General features: G+C 52.4%; 7 protein-coding genes across 7 annotated transcripts; 2 read left to right on the top strand and 5 right to left on the bottom strand.

Annotated features, from left to right (window-relative positions):
• Positions 1 to 1194: 1194 nt before the first annotated feature.
• LAESUDRAFT_730684 (uncharacterized protein) lies at positions 1195 to 4271 on the top strand. Its single transcript, XM_040909887.1, has 15 exons — positions 1195 to 1652; positions 1716 to 1779; positions 1835 to 1888; positions 1945 to 1980; positions 2033 to 2086; positions 2152 to 2301; positions 2368 to 2449; positions 2506 to 2562; positions 2618 to 2905; positions 2956 to 3042; positions 3101 to 3142; positions 3195 to 3250; positions 3316 to 3443; positions 3504 to 3914; positions 3970 to 4271. Exons 1-15 carry the CDS (start codon positions 1528 to 1530, stop codon positions 4151 to 4153), a joined length of 1818 nt encoding a protein of 605 aa, XP_040759715.1. The 5' UTR covers positions 1195 to 1527; the 3' UTR covers positions 4154 to 4271.
• Positions 4272 to 4881: 610 nt separating this feature from the next.
• LAESUDRAFT_706792 (uncharacterized protein) lies at positions 4882 to 6120 on the bottom strand (the record flags this gene model as incomplete). Its single annotated transcript, XM_040906637.1, has 1 exon — positions 4882 to 6120. The coding sequence occupies one exon, from the start codon at positions 6118 to 6120 to the stop codon at positions 4882 to 4884; it is 1239 nt and encodes a 412-aa protein (XP_040759714.1).
• A 2031-nt stretch (positions 6121 to 8151) lies between these two features.
• On the bottom strand, positions 8152 to 12060 carry LAESUDRAFT_738951 (Pkinase-domain-containing protein; the record flags this gene model as incomplete). The annotated part of the gene is made up of 5 exons (XM_040910955.1): positions 8152 to 8256; positions 8315 to 8945; positions 9004 to 10825; positions 10878 to 11520; positions 11578 to 12060. 5 exons carry the CDS (start codon positions 12058 to 12060, stop codon positions 8152 to 8154), a joined length of 3684 nt encoding a protein of 1227 aa, XP_040759713.1.
• A 1294-nt stretch (positions 12061 to 13354) lies between these two features.
• On the bottom strand, positions 13355 to 14103 carry LAESUDRAFT_662710 (carbohydrate-binding module family 13 protein; the record flags this gene model as incomplete). The annotated part of the gene is made up of 4 exons (XM_040905010.1): positions 13355 to 13579; positions 13644 to 13713; positions 13775 to 13941; positions 13999 to 14103. The coding sequence occupies 4 exons, from the start codon at positions 14101 to 14103 to the stop codon at positions 13355 to 13357; spliced, it is 567 nt and encodes a 188-aa protein (XP_040759712.1).
• A 1519-nt stretch (positions 14104 to 15622) lies between these two features.
• Positions 15623 to 16035, bottom strand: LAESUDRAFT_662879 (microsomal signal peptidase; the record flags this gene model as incomplete). The annotated part of the gene is made up of 4 exons (XM_040905022.1): positions 15623 to 15697; positions 15747 to 15833; positions 15889 to 15948; positions 16000 to 16035. The coding sequence occupies 4 exons, from the start codon at positions 16033 to 16035 to the stop codon at positions 15623 to 15625; spliced, it is 258 nt and encodes an 85-aa protein (XP_040759711.1).
• Positions 16036 to 16281: 246 nt separating this feature from the next.
• LAESUDRAFT_662836 (uncharacterized protein) lies at positions 16282 to 17122 on the top strand (the record flags this gene model as incomplete). Its single annotated transcript, XM_040905018.1, has 4 exons — positions 16282 to 16425; positions 16484 to 16630; positions 16685 to 16957; positions 17018 to 17122. 4 exons carry the CDS (start codon positions 16282 to 16284, stop codon positions 17120 to 17122), a joined length of 669 nt encoding a protein of 222 aa, XP_040759710.1.
• Positions 17123 to 17356: 234 nt separating this feature from the next.
• Positions 17357 to 20139, bottom strand: LAESUDRAFT_730674 (uncharacterized protein). Its single transcript, XM_040909886.1, has 15 exons — positions 19895 to 20139; positions 19764 to 19827; positions 19658 to 19711; positions 19566 to 19601; positions 19460 to 19513; positions 19244 to 19393; positions 19104 to 19185; positions 18987 to 19043; positions 18644 to 18931; positions 18507 to 18593; positions 18407 to 18448; positions 18299 to 18354; positions 18105 to 18232; positions 17633 to 18043; positions 17357 to 17577 (listed from the first exon to the last, which is right to left on the bottom strand). The coding sequence occupies exons 1-15, from the start codon at positions 20017 to 20019 to the stop codon at positions 17394 to 17396; spliced, it is 1818 nt and encodes a 605-aa protein (XP_040759709.1). The 5' UTR covers positions 20020 to 20139; the 3' UTR covers positions 17357 to 17393.
• Between the last annotated feature and the right edge of the window lie 1863 nt (positions 20140 to 22002).

Here is a 22002-nt window from a genome sequence, read left to right as displayed (position 1 = left end):
CTTATACAACAGCAGCTTAGGAAGACGGTACTACTTTAAATAGATCTTTTCCACCCTGCAACATTTTTAGCGACAGGCATGCCGCATTGGTGAATCTTGCTATCGAGCAAGGGATGACGTGCGGCCCCAACTGACTCGTCCCCCCGAACTGACTCCTCCCCCGAACTGACTCGTCCCCTTATACATAATCGCGATGCGTTGGTAATGGAGCTTGCGGAAAACGCTGGCTTTCCGCGGCATTAATCGATCTGAAAGAGTGATCACACTGCAAACATTTTGCAAAGGCCTGCGATAATATCATAAAACCGCGCATAGTGTCACAGTTCACTAGGGGAGACGAGCCCATAACTCGGACACATCGTCTTAACAGTCCATATTGTTCCACAACGTACGCATTTTAACAGGTGTCAGCATTGTGAAATGGTGTTGATTACATCCACATGCAGCCCATGAGGTCTTCAAGATGTTCCCGTTGGGAAATTATGTTACCATATATGGCAATCGTCTGACCATATTGGGCATTCCAGATTCTACCCAGCACGTGAGAAGCATCTGGCACTCATCGTAATTTCACGTTGATCACATCTGTAATGCACAGTCAAGATTCATTCACAATAATGGATGCCATTCCGCAGGATTTGAAAGGTTTCTAGACATAAACCGGACTTTGAATGAGACGGTGGAGGCGAATTTCTAGATTTTAGCGCCCTTTGCAAACGAGCCTGCAGATTGTGACGAGATTATGACAAACGTGAAATACCCTGATGTAAGCAGATGATCGCTGCCGTGAAAGACGATTGAGCCAACCAAATGCGTGCTGAGTCTGAAAACGAGTCTAGAAATAAAAATTTACGACTGGAAGGGGGTCGGACCAGAATTTGCGCGACACACGGGCGTCTGTTCATATTTTTCAAGCTCAGTAAGATCCGGTGCCTGTCCAGCCAAATTTATGAGCCTGGAAATGTCTGCAATGCCTTGCAGACGCCTTCGGAAAGGCATCCATTCTTCGCAGATTGCTGGACAGTGGAAAATTGCTGTCAATCTCCGAATATAATATTACAATTATTTCACAAGGCTAACACTCAAGAAAATCAAATTCTGTCACGATGTTTAAATTAGTGACATTGCATGTTCGCCGCCAGCGCGATGCAGTGCGGGGCGGAGTAGAGACTCATACCTCGGACGAAGCGCGATCTCATGGTGACATCCGACTTGCACTTCGCCGCGCTAGCAGCACCGGGATCACGTCTGATGATGTCGCTGCAAGTGGTTAACTTGTTCCCAAGCAATTCAAATGACACCATTCACCCAAGGAGCATCAGCCCTTACGCTTCACTCTGCTCCCGACCGCTTGCAACGCCGGCAGGGAACGAATGTTGTTTCCGTCATCGGCACCGACGCACTTCATCTTTGAGCACATAGAGCACATCGGCTAACGTTAACCTGCACGAGTATTAAAGACGATGCTTAGGTGCCCAACAGACATAACGTAGCCCCCCCCCCCCCAAGCTCGTCTTGCATCTCACAATGCCCGTCCCTCTGACCAAGGAAAGCGACGTCGATGTTCTAATCATCGGTGCTGGCCCCGCTGGACTGATGTGCGCCAACGCCCTGGCTAAGGCCGGAGTGGACGTCAGGATTATAGACCAAAGGTCAGCAAACCTTGCGCGCAGTATTCACCACCAACGTTCTTATATTATACGATCTCCCGACAGGCCGAAGAAAGTAGCAGCAGGCCAGGCGGACGGCATTCAGCCCCGGACGATCGAAGTGTTCCAGGTTTGGCATCTTGCAACGTATTTCCCTTACATGAAGTTGACGAGATTCATGATAGAGCTATGGTCTTGCCGATCGTCTGTTACGTGAGGGGAACCAGATGCATATGGGTGTATGAAGCATTCGTGCACATCTGACAATGCTTTCGCTCACAACTCGCCTGTACAGGCATTCTATAATCCAAGCATAGACGGTGGAATCGAGGTACCGCTGCGATCTGCCATCAGTGTCTCTCGCGCTGACCGCACTTTTACAGTGCACCAAACGAGTGCCAGTCGTCAACGTTCCCAGTGCTCGGTATCCATTCATGGTGAGCAGCGGATCCAACACGCAAATAGCATGTAAATCAATGGGCTCATAACATCACGGATCAAGGTCACGCTGCATCAAGGGGCGATCGAGGCGATATTCTTGGACTCAATGACCTCCTTGGGCATTCAAGTCGAGAGACCTGTCGTGCCGACTTCCATTGAGCTGTCTCAGGACGATGCAGTCCTGAAAGATCCTAGTATGCACGCGGTGAAGGTACTTACCTACTTACCCGTATGCAAACCGGTGTTTGAATTATTGGGACTGATCATCTTTGTCTAGGTGGTGCTCAAGCATCTAGACGTTCCTGAAGGCAAGCCTGACACTGAAATTGTTCATGCGAAGTTTGTTGTCGGTGCAGATGGTAAGACATCACGAGGTCCCCAAAAAAGGAATGATTAGTTGAACCCTGCCTCATAGGCGCGCACTCGTGGGTCCGCAAAAGCTTCGGCATTGCGATGGAGGGAGAGCAAACTGGTGCGTTGAGCCAAGTACTTGCCGAATCCGTCACATTCAAATTAAAACGCGACAGACTATATATGGGGCGCGCTGGACATAATTCCCGAGACCGACTTCTCTGACATACGCAGTTTGTGTGTGATTCATTCCAATAATGGCTCGTGCTTGGTCATTCCGCGCGAAGGGGACATCGTGCGTCTGTACATTCAACTAGCAGAAACGGACGCTGTGGATGTCCAGACGGGGCGAGTAGACAAAAATAATATGGGGCCGGAGAGGCTGCTTGAAGTCGCCAGGAAGTCATTCCATCCATATTCAATATCGACATTGCATGACGTCCAATGGTGGACGATGTATATCAGTGGGTTATTCTACAGTGCGTTCTGTTGTGCGTCGCTGATCATGATTCAGTTGGGCAACGTGTGGCCTCTCGCTTCTCGGTGAACGAGAGGGTGTTCATCGCCGGTGATGCATGCCATACGCACTCTCCGAAGGGTGGTAAGCGCACCTCCACCCGGTTTCTATACTCCGCCATTCTTTATCTCACAAATCATAGGCCAGGGCATGAATGCCAGCATGAACGATTCTCACAACCTAGGTAATTCGCAATTCCGTGCAATTTCGGTTCGAACTTTAAATGAGTCCAACAGCTTGGAAACTCGCACATGTCCTCCGTGGCTGGTCTGACATATCTCTTCTCCAAACTGTGAGCTACATTGGAATCGCTCTCTCATTTATGTGTATCTTTGCTGACGTGGCTGACGTGGGCAGTACGAGTTCGAGCGTCGCAAGTTTGCACAAGACTTGATCGACTTCGATAAAAAGTGGTCCGGTCTTTTGTCTGGCAAGTCCAGGACGGAGTTACCTCAAGATGGCGTGATGCACCAAGAATTCGTAGAGTAATATTTCTTTTATTACTATCGCATCAAAATCGCTTACACCCTGCTTCATCTCCGCAGAGCCTTTCAGGCCACCAGCCTATTCAAAACCGGGCTCGGCATCCACTATCTCCCGTCGGCGGTGGTGCACACTCAGCATCAGGCCTACGCAAGCAATCTCATCATCGGACAGCGCATGCTACCCCACGTCTTCGTGAGAGTGGCAGATGCCCGGCCCTACGAGATTCAGGATCTTCTCCCGGCAGACACACGCTTCAAGATCATCGTGTTCACCGGAGACGCTCGCGATAAATCCCAACTCGACCGCGTGACGAAGCTCGCCGCAGACTTGGAGCAGCCGAAGGCTTTCCTCAACCGCTTCTCGAAAGGGAACATCGCCAGCGTCTTTGATATCCTGTGCATCAGTGCCGCTAAGAAAGGATCTCTGAAATATACCGACCTTCCGGCATTGCTGCGGTCGCATTGGTCAAAGTAAGCAGAAACTGTGACTTGATCCTGAGTTGACTGTGCTTATTGGCATCTGCAGGGCTTTAATGGACGACATGGACATGTATGGACGAGCAGGCGGTGGAGGGTACGAGAAGTATGGTATCGATTCCCGAGGGGTGATCGTCGTCGTAAGGCCGGATGGTTACGTTGGCATGGTTGCCCCCTTCGAGGAGCTCGAGGATATAGCTTCTTATTTCGCCTCGTTCATGCATGTCGCGTAGTGCGTCCGCGACGACATAGATCGCTACTGTTTAGAAGTCCTTGGCTCGGATCTTGTCATTGATACGAATTTATCTCCTTGCAGCTGTAGCGAAAATGTCCTCGCCAAAATGGGGCTAGAATGACTAGTAGATGACTTCAACTCCGCACTACTGTTTGCACAGGCGAACATCAGCATTCGTGTACGAATAGTCATAAACAAGGTCGCCCGCGACTCAGCAGTATGCATATGGGAGCACGAAGACATTTAGATCCTAAGCCTTTACTTTCATAGAGGATAGATCTTGTGGAACGGACCAGTGAGCTGAGCTAGAGTGGTACAATAGATGAATTTACTCACATGTTAGACACTGCACAGCCACTACATGCGGCCACGCAGAAATGAATTTTCTCGGCGTAGCTGGTGATCTCAATCAACGGCCAAACCGCAACGGTAGGACTTTGGATATTGACCGCTTGAGTTATAACAGCGACCGTATTGGAAGCCGCCGGGTCCTCCCGTACGATGCTTTACCCTGACCCTACCAGTCTCTGAGCTCCGGCTTTCGTCGAAATCCATCACTACTACTTTTTTTTTTTGGCAAAACGTGACGGATGATGCCTCGACGCACCAAGAACGTCGAATACAGGACTCGGCTTACATGAAATGTAAAATAACAGATATCGTACTCCGGAGGAAGCTAAACACGTTCAAATCTGTCACGCAACGAAACCCAGACGCCGCCTTCGTTCACACTCGATCGTTAGCGGCTTGTTCCTGTGTCTTCAAGGCTTCCAATCTTTGCTGAATCCCAGCGCCCGAGGCCGATGTGGGAATGCCGTCGCGGACATCGTTCTTCAATGTGTCCGCAACCATAGCTCCAAATCGTGTCGCGCTCCCGACGTACAAGTCAACGTTCACGTCCCGCTGGCTCCAGCTGCGCGACAGAATCTCGTCCACCTTCTCGAGTGCCGAATGCCGAACGCCGAACCTCGTGGCAGGACTGCACCATTCAGCCTGGGTGCTGGGAGCAGGCGAAGCGACAGACTGCGGAGAGGCTGAGACGAGTTGCTGGCTCAGAGGAGTCTCCCCCGTAACGTTGCCATGTCTGAAGGATTTCTTCAAACGGTTCCGATAAGGTGACGAATCGGACGAAGAGGGATAAGGCAGTAAAGGAGGATCCTTCTTGGTGCGGAGCTTGTTCTGCTGTCTCTTCGGAGGTGCTGGTGAAGATATCGACGTAGCAGACGGATTAGTGCTGGTCGCAGGCAAATGCAGTGCAAGGGAGGGAGTTGACCCAAAATCCGGCGTAATAGCAGCGAAGAACAGCTTGGACTCCAACGGTGGCGACATGATTCGAGGAGGGCTCAACGGAAGGATGGAAGAATCCACACGAGCTAAAGAAGATGCTGGAGGCTTTGAGGGTGACGAGGACGGCGTACCATATGGACTGCTTCTCTTCTCGGCAGCGCTCCTCCGCGCAGGCATTGCAGTGTACGAATCGGCGGCAGGAGAATGCGTCCGGACGGAGTCCTTGGAGGGCTTCTGGTGCACAGAGACGGTATGGCGATGCGGTATGAACGGAGACAGATACCGCTCAAGTATTGACGACGTATCGGCTTCCGGGTCTTCCTCGATGATCCTAAATCCGGGACTGTGGAGCAACGGCGAATCGTCTCTCATGCCGAACGACGGAGATCTGAGGAGATTGGGACCGGGACTGCTGACAGATCGCTGCATCGCTGGCAGCCTGACCTCGTCGACGTTGAAGTCCGAGTCGTTCCTCTTGTGGCCTTGCCTATGACTAACCCGCCTCACAGGCGACTCTTCAGGGATCGGTAGACTTTTCTCTGCATCTGATATGTCACGACCTTCCTTCGCTGGCCGTCGCAGAGTCCCAAACTTGAGCCTCTCGAGTATTCCACGTCTGATGGACTTGTGGCGGAGAGTATCATATGGCACGGCATAGTCATCTTCCTCTTCAAACATCTCCGGAGACGTCAATGACGCATGAAAGCGATCAGCATGCATAGCAGAGCTGGGTGTAGACCTCGGCTGACGTAAGAACGGGTCCTGCTCTTGAGCAGCTACATTCGTAGACAGACTCGAAGGATGCATCGCCGTCTCATGGCTCGTGTAGACCGGCCTGGATGTCGTGCCACTAGCATTGAAAGGCCCTGTCTGAGGCGCAGAAATATCAGATGATGCGCCTGAGCGACTCGATCTGTCTTCTCTGAGTGACCTCAGATCCTGGGTGAGGCCGCGCCTGCTTTCGTCTGCCATTTGCGGAGGAGGCACGTAGCGTGGGCCGGGTTGAAAAAATGAACCACGAGCATGTCGCTCACGACGGCGGGAGAGCCAGCGAATCAGAAGCCATGCACAGAATGCACCAAATAGAGCACCCAAGACTGCGAAGAGAGGAGCGAGATAAGCGATGTTGAACGAGGAGCCACGCGATGTCGAATTTTGTTGGCTTCGAGTAGAGGAGCTGACGTTGGCAGGTGGGAGTGCGGTAATTTGAACAAGACCCGGATCCACCGTGCGGGAGAAGGCTGAGCTGTTGACCGCAGATAGAACTGTAGTGCTAGCCACGGAAGACACAGATGCAGAGGCCAAGCTCGGCGCAGCTACTACGGTTGCGGTCGGAGCAACGATAGTGTCAGGAAGAACCACGGTCGACGTCGAGGTGCCAGCACCCCAAGCTGGATATGGCCACCAATAGTCGAAGCTGGATGTAGTACTTTGTGCAGCAAGTATCGTCTCTAATTGCCGGGCGGCATTGGGGAAGATGTGGGCTGTAGTATGCGCAGGTTGCGGTAAGACCACTGTGGCTTCCGCCGCCACCGCATGTGGTTCCATTATGCCCGCGAGCCTCTCCTAGGAGCGTGATTAAGGTGAGAATCAGGAAAAGGCTGGATTGGACGCAGACAAGAAACCAAGGGACGTGTTCACGTATGGTTTGTGGTCGAGTTCCTCGACTGATGCGCCAGAGAACACAGTTACCAGATTATGAGCAGGCTCCGGGGTTCAGATCGCGCGGTAACGAGAATAGAAGAAGAGAATTGGAGAGAAGAGGTACACCTAGGCAGTGAGTGGGCTGACATGAGACTTGCCTATGATGACATAGCTGAAACACGGGCAAGATTGCAATGAGTTCCCATTGATATTGCGACCGTGACTAGACGTACATCTGAGTCAGTGAATGCCTATATCAGTGGATGTTGGAACATTCCGTCACAGTTGTGTGGCCGCTTAAGTTTTGTAGTTGTTTGTAAGTTACCCTAGTACCGTGTTACTGTCTCTTTCAGACCGAGGCGAATCTGAGGCAGCTGGTTTCGATATAACTGTGACAGAACGTCAATTGCAATCAGGTCCACGGTACCTTGGACCCAAAAAGTGAAGAGACTGGCTTCTCAGCCGTCGAGATCACTCTATTGCACTGTTGCACAGAACGCACGACTATACAACGCGCTGGACAGATAGTTGCGATAAGTATCAATCGGCACATCTTGAATAATATTCACATCGAGTTTATGGCAAGCTGTGGACAATACGCGTGAGCTGCGAAACCTGGATGCACGTTGCTAACGACGAGAGATGAGGTGAATTAGCGCCTGACGCAGTGTGCGCGGCATTTAGGCTGGTGAAAGTATCCGCAGACGCGGGATCCTCAGCTAACCGCCATTGTTGACGTTGACAGCCCGACATAGCTTCACCGACGTGTTGGTAGTTGGGGTAATAGCTCTGGCCGACATTAATTGTATTCACTGACCAAAGATCCCCGATGGTATAGCATTGATACAGGTAAAGAACCGTATGTTAATAGTAGCAGCATATGCAAAGCGATCATTAGAAACTCAAAGGAAGGAGGTGACGGTCTACTGCTGACGCCGAGAGCGAGACGAAAGTGAGGAGGAAGTAAAAACAGGGAACCGGAAAGAATAGTGAGATGTAAGTTGATAAGAGGGACGTCGTCAAGTCATGGCCAAACCCATACAGAAATGCATCGAGGCGCCAACGTCATAGCTTCAACTCGGTCAGTACTCGGCGAGCCAACATACCGTATTGCCACCCGTCGCCCCCTGAGCGTCGGAACTGAATGCCATGAAGTGGAAGCCATGGTACCTGCATGATACATAGACTTAGGATATCTGTTGGCTAACGACTGACATCACTGACGCACCTTCACAATGTTGATCTCAAACCGGACAGCGAGCGAGCTAGCGCCCATGCTCTCAAACACGTCCGAGTCAACCTCTCCTGTAGGTAATGGTGTCGGACAAGACGGCGGCGGGCTTGAAGCAAAAGTACGGGGTATAGGCGGCAATATTTTGCCTTTGCTGATTGATTGAGCACGGGCGACTGGTTCGTCAGCCTGGTTCGCCGTCGGCTCAGCGGTGTCGGACCGCACACCCTCGACGGGCGCATTGTGGGCAGTGGATGATACATGGAAGAAGGATGATGAGGCGCTGCTCGTCGTTGCACTCAGGCCTGTGCCAGATGGTCGGCTGGGCAGCTCCTTTTCCTTGACTTCGGGCGTCTTGTTCGCGCTCTTATTCCCAAAAGACATCTTGGACGTCTTTCGGACAATCGAGCGTTTCGTCGTATCAGTCTCATTCGAACCTGCAGAGCCTCGTTTGCGATGTTGGCGCTCAGAAGGCGGTGGTGGCTGAACAGAAGATACGTCGATGGATGGCAAGTGAATGCATTCGAAGCCGGTCCTCGTCTCGCGATACTGTACTTGCATTCTGTCCAAGACACGCCGGATGTCGGCCTTGATTACTGACGGAGGCTTCGTCGAAGTCGTTGCCACACTATCCGTGTCGCAGCACATATATTAGTCATGATGGAGTGCCCCATCTCAGAACATACCTAAACAAACCCTTGAGATAAACAGGCTTGAACTCCTTCTCCTCGCCATGGCCCTCCTCATCCTTGGACGACCGCCCTGCACCCTTCCTGTTCGTAACTGACGACTCAGGCATGCCGTGATTGAGCTCGGCACCCTCGTCCTCCTCGTCGGTCCTCTCAAACGTCCTGTCTCCTGCAGCCCTTCTGTATTCGCTCGAATAGCCCGTGGATTGCCGACGATGGCGTCCGATGGTACCGCCAACATTCGAGAAGAACGCAGCTCCCGTGCTATTTCTCCGCTCATGCCGTGCTGCCCGTCCTTGTGGATCCAAGACCGTAGCAGCGCGCCGATGTGGGGAAGCGATCGGCTGGCTGTGGCTTTGCGTGATCGTACTAGCCTGCACGGGTTCATGGCTCCTGAGTCCATCCTCGTTCCGTTCTTCATGCACCAGCGTGCCGTGCTCATCGACCGCCATCTCCGTGACCTCTGCAGACGGCCGTGGGGAGAACGACTGAAGGATGCTCCCCCGCTTGGCTGTCCCGTGGGAGAGAGATCTCCGCCCCTCATCGCTCTTCCCGACCAGCAAGCTGCCAAACTTACGCACCAGCGTCGCCCCTGCAGACATGGGCGGTCGCACGTCGTCATCTGCGTGCTCTGCGTATGACGTCCTGTCAGGTCCTGCAGAGCGCGGAGCATCCAGCGCGTCCGGATGAGGCCTGAGCATGGTGTCCTCGCTGACCGGCTCGACGCCGCCTCCACCGAACCTCCCCCCGAATGACTTCCCCATACTTGGCTGCTTGCTGAGACTATGACTTCGACGGTGCGTGGTGGCAGGTGGGATACGGGGTAAGTTCATCTGCACCTTTGTCGCCGTATTCGGTGCTGACGCAGGCAGGACAGGCGATCTGGGTCCAGTTAACGCAGCATCACGGGCGCGCGGTTGTGCCGCTAACGTGGGCGAAACAGGCGATGGGCCCGGAGCAGAAGGATCATACGACATGCCAGAATAGTGTGATGTCTCCGGCGCAGGCAAACGCGGAAGTGGCATGCTGTAATCTGGCTTCGCAGCAACAGTGTCCTTCTTCCGGACTGTGGGCTGTGAGAGCTGCTTCGCGTTCGTTGGCATATTGGCATCCTCTGGGGCTGCCTCACCCTGTGGCGTCTCGAGAGAGAGCTGCGAGTTGGCAAAGTGACCGGGACCATAGACCTTCTCTCGCTCCATCTTTTCTCGCGATAGGAAGTAGATAGAGATGAGCGGATGGAAGCCATACGTTGGATCTGGTGGTTCGCGCTGGCTGGCATCAACAAGGGATGTATTCGAGAGATGGGATTGGGAGGTTGGTGGGGAACCTGCAAATGGCGAACCCGGCGGAGACGAGGAGGGTGAGAAGAACTTGCGGCGGTAGAAGTCGAAGCCTGAGAATCGGCGCTTTGATTTTGATGGAGACTCGTGCTTGCCATTCGTGTTGTATGTGCCATCCTGGGAAACCGCAAGCGACGAGTTGGAGAACGACTCGCCCCATTGGCGCCCATTTCCGTTGCGCCCGTTCGGAATCATGCGCTTGCGCTCCCAATGCTGCACCGCGCGACCATAGGCGTCAGACTCGAGGACTTCGACCAGCCTGTGCTCGATATCCTCCTCGGTGCCGAACTCGAAGCCTTTCATGCCACGAATCACCTGCCGATCGAGCTCATCTGCACGCAACGGCTCCCTGTGGACGAGGTGTGAGTCGGGTGGGCCGTTGAAGCCACGCACCATCCACGGGTGGCTAAGTACCTCCGTCAACGACGCGCGGTTAACCGGGTTTGTGACGAGCATACGAGTGAGCAAGTGCTTGCACTCTGCAAAGAAAGTCAACCAAAGGCGAACGGTCGAGAAATATCACCTACGCACCTGCACTGAGCCAGACAGGATACTCCACTAAACCACGCTTGATCTTAGCGTGCAGCGCAGGCATACTCTGGTCGTCGAAGGGCACCTTGCCACACACGAGCACATAAAGCACGACGCCGAAGCTCCAAACGTCAACCTCGGGACCGGTGTACACCTTCGCGTTGAGCAGCTCAGGTGCGGCAAAGTAGAGCGAGCCACAGAACGTCGAGAGGTGGCTCGCGGGATCGTACAGATTCGAGAGCCCAAAATCGATGATCTTGATGTTTCCCGTTTGTGAGATGAGAATGTTCTCGATCTTGAGGTCCCGGTGGACGACGTTGTTCTTATGACAGTAGTCGAGAGCACTCCCAATCTGGCGGGCGAACTTGCGCGCAACCCGCTCGCGCAGGCGGCCGTGACTAATGATGTAGTCGAGCATTTGACCGCCGTTCACGTATTCAAAGACCATGTAATAGTGGTGCGCATGCACAATCATCTCACGCATGCCGCAGATGTACGGATGATGGAGCAGCATAGACAGCGCTGCCTCGCGCAGCGTTCGGATCTCTTTTGAGGCATCCTTGGAGGCCTGCTTGGCCGCTGCCTCCGAGGTCGGCACGGCTCCACTCGGTGGCGACGCTCGCGGGAGGATCTTGACCGCGAGCTGATGCAGAAGATACAAAATTAAAGTGAGTAAAGCAAGAGACGACACAAGACGCACCTTTTCGCCAGTGATGTTGTGATGAGCAAGCTTAACCTTGCCCATGCTCCCCGCACCCAACGTCTTGCTCAGCGTGTAATCCCCAAGAATCCTGTTCGTGCTGCGCGGCCTGCTGCCTGAAGGCTGTTCCCGCCGTGAGCCGTCATCATTTTGCTGGCGGTCGCGGTCGCTGCGGTCGGGGGTGGCAAAGCTCTGCGGGGGCATGGAGACGGGCCGTAGCTTCTGAACGGTGGACGCAGACCGTCTAGGAATGGGATTCTGCGCGCTGGGCGGACGACTAGGCGGATTTATACTCTGGAGCTGGGATTGTTCGCGGCCGGGTAGTTGTGGTTGGGTGACAGAAACCGGCTTTGGCGAGATCGGGACATCGAACTCGTGGCCGACAACCATGCCGCCGTGCGACGGCGTCGTCTCGCCTTCCTCCGCTACTTGAGGCAATGGCTGGCCTGGCTGGTTTGTCAACGACGTTGGGTAGGTCGCCATTGGCCACTAGAACAGCAAGCGGACGCTCGGGGAGAATGTTGGCAAGGGGCAGTTCCGAAAGCGGGTAGGCGTGCGCCTGCTGACCACGCGTGTACGTACTCCGTAACTTAACTTGAAGGGCTCCCTGTTGACGATGATCAGAAAAAAAGTAGTGTCGTGGAGAAAGTCGTCGCTATCGGTATGCAGGGAGGTACGTGAGGACTGGTGGGATTATCGTTGGTCGGGATTGTAGGGGAATAGGCCTAGACGGAATTGCCTTGTCGATGAAACGGTGGGAAGTCGTTGATTTGACGATTTGACAAGTTCGTGATTGTTGTCGCCGTCGGTGGACGACGCGGGCGGCGACGTCGAAAGGCAAAGTCCGTGCGCTCTTGTCGGTCGAGGTCATTCGGCGCCGTAGCGCCGTCACGCCTCGCTTGCGCAACGACTCAGTGTCTGTCCTCCTCCCCTCATTCTACATCTGCTCTGGACATCTCTTCTCGTCTCGCATCAAGATGGAGAATTGCGACCACAACGACGACTATCAAACGCGCTATAGTTCAATGCTGAGCACGTTCGGCAAGCGATGACGTTGACTTATACGATCGCTGTGCCTTACCTATTCGGTTCTGCTGGTACGGTGGTCCAGTTGGTCGCTATAGGCAGTGAAGGGGCTGAAGGGGAGGAATATGAGGCGAGCACAAGGTCCTAGGATTTTGTCGGATCCTAACAAAATGTGTGGCGCATCCTCCAGCATGAATGCGACCCGTACAATTTATGCTTCTCAGACGACTTTGAACGGCTAGCAATGGAAGTATGGCTTAGCTGCTGGCTCGCTTAACTGTCCTTATATGCGCTCTGGCTTGGAAGCCTCGCAAAACCGGGTAGATCTTATGCTACTGATGCAACGGGTTCGCCTACTGCCTTCTCCCCGTCAAGAAGCCACTTGCTTGCCATCATCCTCAACTGCAAATCAGATTGAGCTGGCTATGAATGGAAAGGTATGTATGCAACTTCAGTCAGCTTACGATGCGTCTCAGCTTTCAGCTGGCGTACATGCCGAACGATCTTACCCCAATCCATAAAATTGCCCAACCCAAGAACAATCGAATGCTGTGAAGTATCCTGGCATCGTGTGCTCATATAGAGAAATGGCAGCTACTACTACGGAATCATTTCATTGACAAGGCGCTTTGCGGTAACAGGACTCATCACTACAAATACATCAAAGTACAAGTACTCAAGATGATGATTAAATACAGCGTTCGGCTTGCTTGTGGCTGTGGTAAATTATATTCCCGGAAGACATTGGACTTCAGCGCGCCGTCCGAGCCACCGTCGTGACTGTCGTGATCAGCGTCGTCGTAGTCGTCCTCGTCGTTGTGATGAAGTCTTTCCCCTCTGCCACGATGACTGTCTCCGAGATGATCGGCTTTGATGTGCTCTCGGCCACCTTCTCCCCTTGTTCTTCGGCTGGTCTGCACCGTATATACCTCCATGTCTGGCAACGCTCTCCGGGCTTCTCTTTCATCAGCTTCACCTATGCCAAAGAGAGAAAAATCACTATCGTGCGGATCATTTGTGAACCTTTCTTTGGCACTTACCTTGGCTCCTGGCTCCGCATTCCCCCAATCAATCAAGTCCATCACATATTCCGTGTTTGGCCACGAGATACTATGTTATATGCGGGTGTTAGCAGCGCACACGGTCTGATAGCACCGGACATGGTACGCACCGTAGAGTTTCCTCCTTTTCATCGATTTGGACATTCCAGCTAGCGGGGAAGGGACTTGCAACGATCGGCGCATTGTCATATATGTCCTCCAGTGTCAGATAGAGCCCCCGCGAGGACGCACATGCACTACGAATGGTGTATCCTTTGCCACTGGGAATAAATTCCCACTGTATGCGCAAGTCACTATCGCACGATGAATGGACGGGCGAAATACTAGCACGTACTTGTTGGTTCGGCCCCATGTGCGCAGGGAGACAGATCAATGTCTTCTGATCCCCACCGGAAAGGTCCAGCGCGGTCCCGTTCCGTGCGTCGAGCAAGACATACATGCCTGGCGTCCAGCCATGCATATGCAACGCTTCGCCTTCGCGGCACACGACCTCTTGGCTATGTCCACGCGTTTCTACCTGCTCGACTGGACCCTCGCCGACAGTGGCATTCGCAACCTCTGCTGAATGGCTTGACAGTAGCGAATCGGAACCGCCCGCCTCGCCATTCGGTGGCCTTGCATCTCTCGGAGAGGCTTGGACGTCTTCATGCGCTCGACCCTCGCTTGTCCCTTTCGCGTCCGATGCTGCCTGCAGCGTCTCTATAGAAGGGAGATGAGGAGCAGAGGGATTGGCTGAGGTCTTGTCATCCAGAGCATGCTTGCGCTCCGCTGAGACAGAGGCACTGGTAGTGTTGCCCATGCTGGTCGATCCGGAAGCTGATGCTGGTGAAGGAGAGTGGTCGGAACTTGAGCTGCTCTGTACAGCATGCTTGCCGCGGCTTGCGCGTCGTCTTAAGCTAGAGAAGAATCGGCTTCCTGACATGGCGTGGTGGTCCGGGTGGCACGCGATGCGTCGAGCGTCTTGGGGCTTCCGCTACTGTTATATGCCTGCAACCACGAGGCGTGCTCCGGTGTCGTGATCGCTTTTGTTACGGAAACACTCCGTCCCTTCACAAGTCTTGCGCAAATGTAGCTCCGCGAATCGATTTTGAACAGAGCGAGCTGTGATTTAACGGTCGCCCACTGGGGCGACCGCCTCGATATGACCATTACGCGAAAGGATGTCGCTGAGAGCAAGGCAGCACTAGTGTGAGTAAATCAATGCTTCCCCCACTTCGCTCAGAAAACATGCAACCACCTCATGTGTGTAGATCCGCTGTGGTCGTTCTTTGATATGCGCGAATGCACTCGTTCTGACGAGAATAGTAGATCATGCATCGATTTTCATCATACGGTTGAACCACTCGAGTCCACGAATAAAAGGTTCGCCCCTTTGACGTGATCATATGTTGCGTGTACAGCCGCGGACCTTAGAGCATGGCAGACATATGTCGGGCTCGTTGAGATATTCTGCAAGGTATCGGGCAGCTCCCGAGCTGCTTCGTAAGACTGGACCGACCTGGACGTCTCCCGCAATGAGGCAACAGCGTCAAGACGCTGCGCAGTTTTATCCACCGAAGGAGACTGTATTGCGATGTCATCCATGGATTTGCATGCGCATAGCAGTCCGCGATGCGCAGGTTCTTCTTGCGAGGCGATCGGAGGGTGCAGAAGCGTTCTTCGGTGTTGCTTAGAAAGCACTAAGAAAGCGACTGCGACTCAACTGAAACTGTAAGACGCTTCCACGCCGTTTTCACGTTGTCCGGCACGCACGTCTGACGTCGTCCCCATTCACTGATTCACGGAACACGACATCACCGTATGCATTTCTTGGAGAAGTGGTGTACAGACTGAATCGTGGTTGTGTAGTTAGGCTCTTCCAGCTGATGGCTGATAACGATGTCGACCCTCCAAAATGATGGCATGAATGCAAGTGTGCCGTGACACACGAGCACACCGCCAGACCTTCCAAATACCTCCTAGCGCTTCTTCTCCTTAGGAGAAAGAAATTTGACAGGATGACGGTTGAACATAGGCCATGGTGGCAAGACGACCTGTGGCACTCTTTCAGCGCATCCCAAACTCGAACATGGGGCGACTAACCAAGAATAGAGCGATGGCGGCAAGGCCGAACGTGCTGAAAGTCACACGCAAGGATTGGAGCGCAAACCCAAGAATGAACGAGACAATCTATGCATGAATCAAGTCAGATGCATCCAGGCAGACATAAGTACGTGCCACTGACCGTCGCACCGATCAGCGTAATGCGTGTGATTTGTTCGACCGATTTCTGGCCCTCAAAGTCCTATGATATATGATGAGAAAGTGGGTGATCGTGCGCACAACCCGTGCTCACAATCCTGCCCTCGAATATCTTTTGCAGTGAGTCCATGGTGGGTCGTTGCGTGGTGGCGACGAATTCAGCGCCACAGCATGCTACTGCATGCCACGGTCAGGTGATGACCACGTCTCCCGCTTGCCTTTCGCTAATCCTTTCGCTGCAATTGGTGTTTGCGCCGGACTCTCTTTGGGGTTCTCGCGCACGCTTATAACGCACCAGCACTTAAACCACATACGCCGCCTTGCCTGGGTAGATTCTCGTAGCAGCGACGCAGCACGTACTGGTCACAGCCTAAATATGGCGGATCCTGTCGCAGCCAAATCAGGCTTTCTCTGCATGTACATGTCGAACCACCCAGACACTCTGGTCGCGTACGTACGGCACTGGGGCAAGGTGAATGACGATGTTGCTGGTGCGCAAATGACTTCAATAGATACGAAAGTCAGTATCGTCTGCTCCTACGTGACGTTGCTGTACCCACTGATGCATGGGCTTGCAGGGAATGTCGCTTTCGTACCAGAACAAGATCAACCGAGGTGTCATGAAGGAAGTTCGGGTTGAGTTTGATCCTCCCCTTGCAGGCTACGAGGAAGTCAAGCCACGTCTTCTGAGCATGAAGGTGGATGCAGAGGAGGCATTAGGAATGGTATGCATCCGGCACCGAACTTGCGAGGAAATAACAAACTAACTTTGCTTGAAGGCTAAAGCGCCGCAGATCACGTCCTTCCGCTTCCCGCGCGACGCATGGATGACAACGGCGCTGATTGTGTCGCTCATCTACGTTACATGGGCACCTGAGCCTTCTGCGCCGAATTTCTCCACGCTCTGGCACCCTGGCTACTTCACCCGCTCGATCCTCCCATCCTGGATAGTGCCATTTTGTTGGTACATCATCCTGCTGCCCGCGCATACTCTGGAAGCCTTGTACGCGCTCTCGATTTGCTGGAAGCACAGCACGCCGTTGCTCGTCGGGGTGCGTTCTGATTGGCCATATTCTCCTTTGGTCTGTAAAACTCAGCTTCCTAATTCTTAGGCCGCGTACGTTTTCGGCACTTTCGTTTGGGGATTCCCCGTTCTGGGAGAGCTACGCCGTCAAAAGCACGCGGTGCGGATCGACAGTATCCTTAAAGGGAAGTGATGGCATTTGGCATGGAGCGATGCACTGGTTGTATTAATTTTCTGCGGATCTTCTTGTATGTACATGTACAACACTTGCATTCGATTGACTTTTCTCTGGTGGAAACGGCAGCTCTGGATATTCGCGATCGCTTACCATGAAAAATGCGTCAGTTACAGTGAGTCATCGATGCTGAGGACTTGGGCAGTTCACAGTTTGTTATGTCCTGACCCACGGACGTTTCAACATCAAGGACTTCTCATGACTTGCGATTCATATCGTCGCGAACGTACTACACGACATACATGAACGACGCGAAATAACTAGCTACATCCTCGAGTTCTTCGAAGGGAGCAACCATGCCAACGTAACCATCCGGTCTGACCACGACGATCACTCCTCGGGGATCAATACCATACTTCTCGTACCCTCCACCACCTACTCGTCCATACATGTCCGTGTCGTCCAATAAAACCCTATAGATGACAATAAACACAGCCAATTCATTATCAAGTCATAGCCACTGCTTACTTTGACCAATGCGGCCGCAGCAATACCGGAAGGTCGGTATAACTCAGAGATCCTTTCTTAGCGGCACTGATGCACAGGATATCAAAGATGCTGGCGATGCCACCTTTCGAGAAGCGGTTGAGGAATGCATTCGGGTGCTCCAAGTCTGCGGCGAGCTTCATCACGCGGTCGAGTTGGGATTTATCGCGGGCATCTCCAGTGAACACGATGATCTTGAAGCGTGTGTCTGCCGGGAGGAGATCCTGTATCTCGTAGGGCCGGGCATCTGCCGCTCTCACGAAGGTGTGTGGCACCATGCGCTGTCCAATGATGAGATTGCTTGCGTATGCCTGATGCTGAGTGTGCACCACCGCTGACAGGATATAGTGAACGCCGATTCCACTCATGAATAGGCCGAATGTGTTGAAGGCTCTGCGGAGATGAAGCAAGGTTGTAAGCGATTTTGATGCGATAATAGTAAAAGAAATCTTACTCTAAGAACTCCTCTTGCGTCACGCCATCTTGATGCGACTCCGTCCTGGGCTTGCCAGAAAAAAGAGCAGCCCACTTTTTATCGAAGTCGATCAACTCTTGTGCAAACCTGCGACGCTCGAACTCGTACTGCCCACCTCAATCACATCAGTAACGAAACACGTATGATGAGAGAGGAATTTCAACGTAGCTTACAGTTTGGAGAAGAGATATGTCGGACCAGCCGCGAAGGACATGTGCGAGTTTCCAGGCTATTAGACTCATTCAAAGTGCGAACCAAAATTGCACGGAATTGCGAATTACCCAGGTTGTGAGTGTCGTTCATGCTGGCATTCATGCCCTGGCCTATGATTTGTGAGATAAAGAATGGCGGAGTATAGAAACCGGGTGGAGGTGCGCTTACCACCCTTCGGAGAGTGCGTATGGCATGCATCACCGGCGATAAACACCCTCTCGCGTACCGAGAAGCGAGAGGCCACACGTTGCCCAACTGAATGATTATCAGCGACGCACAACAGAAGCCACTGTGGAATAACCCACTGATATAAATCGTCCACCATTGGATGTCATGCAATGTCGATATTGAATATGGATGGAATGACTTCCTGGCGACTTCAAGCAGCCTCTCCGGCCCCACATTATTCTTGTCCACTCGCCCCGTCTGGAAATCCACAGCGTCCGTGTCTGTCAGCTGGATGTACAGACGTACGGTATCCCCCTCGCGCGGAATGACCAAGCAGGAGCCATTGTGGGAGTGAATTATACACAAACTGCGGATGTCAGACAAGTCGGTCTCGGGAATTATGTCCATCGCGCCCCAGATATAGTCTGTCGCATTTGTATTTGAATGCGAAGGATTCGGTAGGTACGTGGCGAAACGCACCAGTTTGCTCTCCCTCCATCGCAATATCGAAGCTTTTGCGGACCCACGAGTGTGCGCCTATGAAGATACTAGGGTTCAAATATTCATTCCTCTTCCACGGATCTCGTCATGTCTTACCATCTGCACCGACAACAAACTTCGCATGAACGATCTCAGTGTCAGGCTTGCCTTCAGGAATGTCTAGATGCCTGAGCACGACCTCGACAAAGATCGTCAATCCCAATAACTCGAACTCCGGTGTGCACACGGGTAGATACCTTCACCGCATGCATTTTAGGATCTTTCAGCACCGCATCGTCCTGAGACAGCTCAATGGAAGTAGGCACGACAGGTCTCTCAACCTCAATGCCCAAGGAGGTCATTGAGTCTAAGAATATTGCCTCGATCGCCCCTTGATGCAACGCGACCTTGAGCCGTGATGTCATGAGCCCGTTGATTTACGTTGTTATTTGCTACTTGGATTCGCTGCTCACCGTGAATGGATACCGAGCACTGGGAACGCTGATGACCGACCCTCGTCTGGTGCACTGTGAACGTTCGGTAAAGGCGAGAGACACTAATGGCGGATCGCAGCGGTACCTCGATTCCACCATCTATGCTCGGATTATAGAATGCCTGTCCAGGCGAATTGTGAGCGAAAGCATTGTCAGATGTGCATGAATGCTTCATACACCCATATGCAACTGGTTCCCCTCACGTAACAGACGATCGGCAAGACCGTAACTCTATCATGAGTCTCGTCAACTTCATGTAAGGAAAGTACTGTAGGTGCCACACCTGGAATACTTCGGTCGTCCGTGGCTGAATACCGTCCGCCTGCCCTGCTGCTACTTTCTCCGGCCTGTTACGCAGGAGGCCATATAATATAAGAACACCTGTGACTATTACTGTCCGCAAAGTCTGCTGACCTTTGATCTACAATCCTGACGTCCACCCCGGCCTTAGCCAGGGCGTTGGCGCACATCAGTCCAGCGGGCCCAGCACCAATGATGAGCACATCGACGTCGCTTTCCTCGATCAGAGGGATGGGCATTGTGAGATGCAAGATGAGCTGGGTGGCTACGTTATGGGCACCCAAGCATTGTCTTAATACTCGTGCAGGTCAAGTGCTGGAGCTTTCGGGATAGATGGTGTCATCTGAATTGCTAAAGGGCAAGTTGACCACCTTAGCGACATCATTTAACGTGATCCCGGTGCCGCTGCGGCCCGCGAAGTGCCAGTCGGATTTAGCCATGAGATCGTGCTGTGTCCGAAATATGAGTCTCTCTTAGATCCCGTCATCATTCAATATGTACCGGGACGGTGGGAAATTCACCTGACAAGATAAGACCCGTCCAATCCAGCATCGCACGGGCGGCATGTGCCATGAGCCCACTGTAGGACCATTTCTGGACGACTATCGACAGACTTCGGTTTGGATTTTTGATTTGAAGAAATCGTGAAACGTTTCTAGTGTGATCGCCTTTCAGATCGATCAATGCCACGGAAAGCCAGTCAGCGTTTTTCGCAAACGTCCATTACGCATCATGGTCATAACAGAACTTCCGCGCAGTCACTTGCTCGATAGCAAGGTTTGATTCACTGATGGCTGTCGCTAAGAAGTTGCAGGGTGGAAAAAAATCTACTTAAGATAGTATCGTCTTAGTAAGTTGCTGCTGTATAAGTAAGCATATTAGTCGAATTCTGTTTCGTCAGCAGTTTGCTGACATCCTAGGGTGTGTCGTGTCTGGCTGTGTTCACGACTCCGAGTCGCTGTATTTCATGGTGTACAGATGACGATCATTAAGTTATCTCTTACTACATCGTGCCAGCTAACGTGTCCTTGCTTCTCCCATAATCTGTTTCATCTTGTCCTACGACGTCCTTGTTTCGTATCCAACTCTCCCAACCTTTCAACCTCCTCCATAAACATCTGAATCAAGGCCAACATAGAAGTGTTTTATCAAAGTCGCGGAGAATCTGTATTGTCTGATGTCCTGAGCTTCGAGATAGCGCAATGCACAGGCTGAACAGTGTTATTTCCCCTCCCGGTGTCATGCATTCAAGTTGCCAGATCCACGATCACATATGGTGCGCGCAGTGACGTGGTGAAGGCGTGTGCCAGGAGTCAAGCGCTTTAATTGTTCTTCGCTTGATCTTTTTGTTGACCGTTCTGATCCCGGTTGGTGATCGCGTAGGCACTTCATTTGAAGAGATTTCAACAACGATTCAATCAGTATGGCAGTTTCTTCTAAACCATTAGGTGTTGACTTACGTGCTCTTGAGAGGTTGCCGAGAACATACGCAGGAGGCTTTTGCAACCATATAGGAGATGGAAACTCGGGCAAGAAGAGACGTGTCGCACTTCACACTGGCATCTAACCCGCTTCAAGTATGTAAATTCTCGACAGCCGAGTCCGATTTTAATATCTCACTCACACCCGTCCCAGAGACATGTAAGTGAGCCCACCGTCGTTAATTCATTCGTTGAAGCAACCCTCAATCACCCTATCTACAGCGATGCTCATCCGATCGCCACGCATACGTAGCCAAACTTGATATGTATACAGTCATAGAGAATGTTACACCCTGCGTGTTCCTCCGAGTTATAAGGGGTTCGGCCGTGCACGCGCGCGTCGAGTGACATGGAGCATTAAGCCCAATAATGTCTTCGCAGCATATTGATCCGGATCAAAACCTTCCATTCACAGCGAACGACAAGTTTTTATTGATTGCTGGGATTGCATTCACCTTCATCAACGTTCGTACAGGGCTAAGATGAGCGCAGACGGCTCGTCAGCTGTCGCATGAAAATCACTCACGAGGATCGCCATCTCCTATGCGTGCCTTCGAGGTAAATGTTACTTGCATCGCTTGCCGCGACGGATCGTGACTTCAAACCCTTGAATTTATGACAATGGCTTGATGCTGTGGTACTTGCGCTGGATGAATGTGTCATTAATATTTTCAGCTTAGGGTCACCTCGTTGCAAGCTTTTGCTTCAGCCTGTTTCGAAAATGAAACAATACACAATCAA

Source organism: Laetiporus sulphureus (assembly GCF_001632365.1).
Source record: "Laetiporus sulphureus 93-53 unplaced genomic scaffold LAESUscaffold_53, whole genome shotgun sequence".
NCBI lineage: Eukaryota > Fungi > Basidiomycota > Agaricomycetes > Polyporales > Laetiporaceae > Laetiporus > Laetiporus sulphureus.
This window is presented reverse-complemented; position numbering and strand designations above follow the sequence as displayed.

Coding starts and splice junctions, on each gene's coding strand:
- LAESUDRAFT_730684 (XM_040909887.1), top strand. CDS start 1,528: ATGCCCGTCCCTCTGACCAAGGAAAGCGACGTCGATGTTCTAATCATC. Junction 1,981..2,032: donor GCATAGACGGTGGAATCGAG/GTACCGCTGCGA, acceptor GCACTTTTACAG/TGCACCAAACGAGTGCCAGT. Junction 3,043..3,100: donor TACGCACTCTCCGAAGGGTG/GTAAGCGCACCT, acceptor CACAAATCATAG/GCCAGGGCATGAATGCCAGC.
- LAESUDRAFT_730674 (XM_040909886.1), bottom strand. CDS start 20,019: ATGCCCATCCCTCTGATCGAGGAAAGCGACGTCGATGTGCTCATCATT. Junction 19,514..19,565: donor GCATAGATGGTGGAATCGAG/GTACCGCTGCGA, acceptor GAACGTTCACAG/TGCACCAGACGAGGGTCGGT. Junction 17,578..17,632: donor CTGCGGCCGCATTGGTCAAA/GTAAGCAGTGGC, acceptor TGTCATCTATAG/GGTTTTATTGGACGACACGG.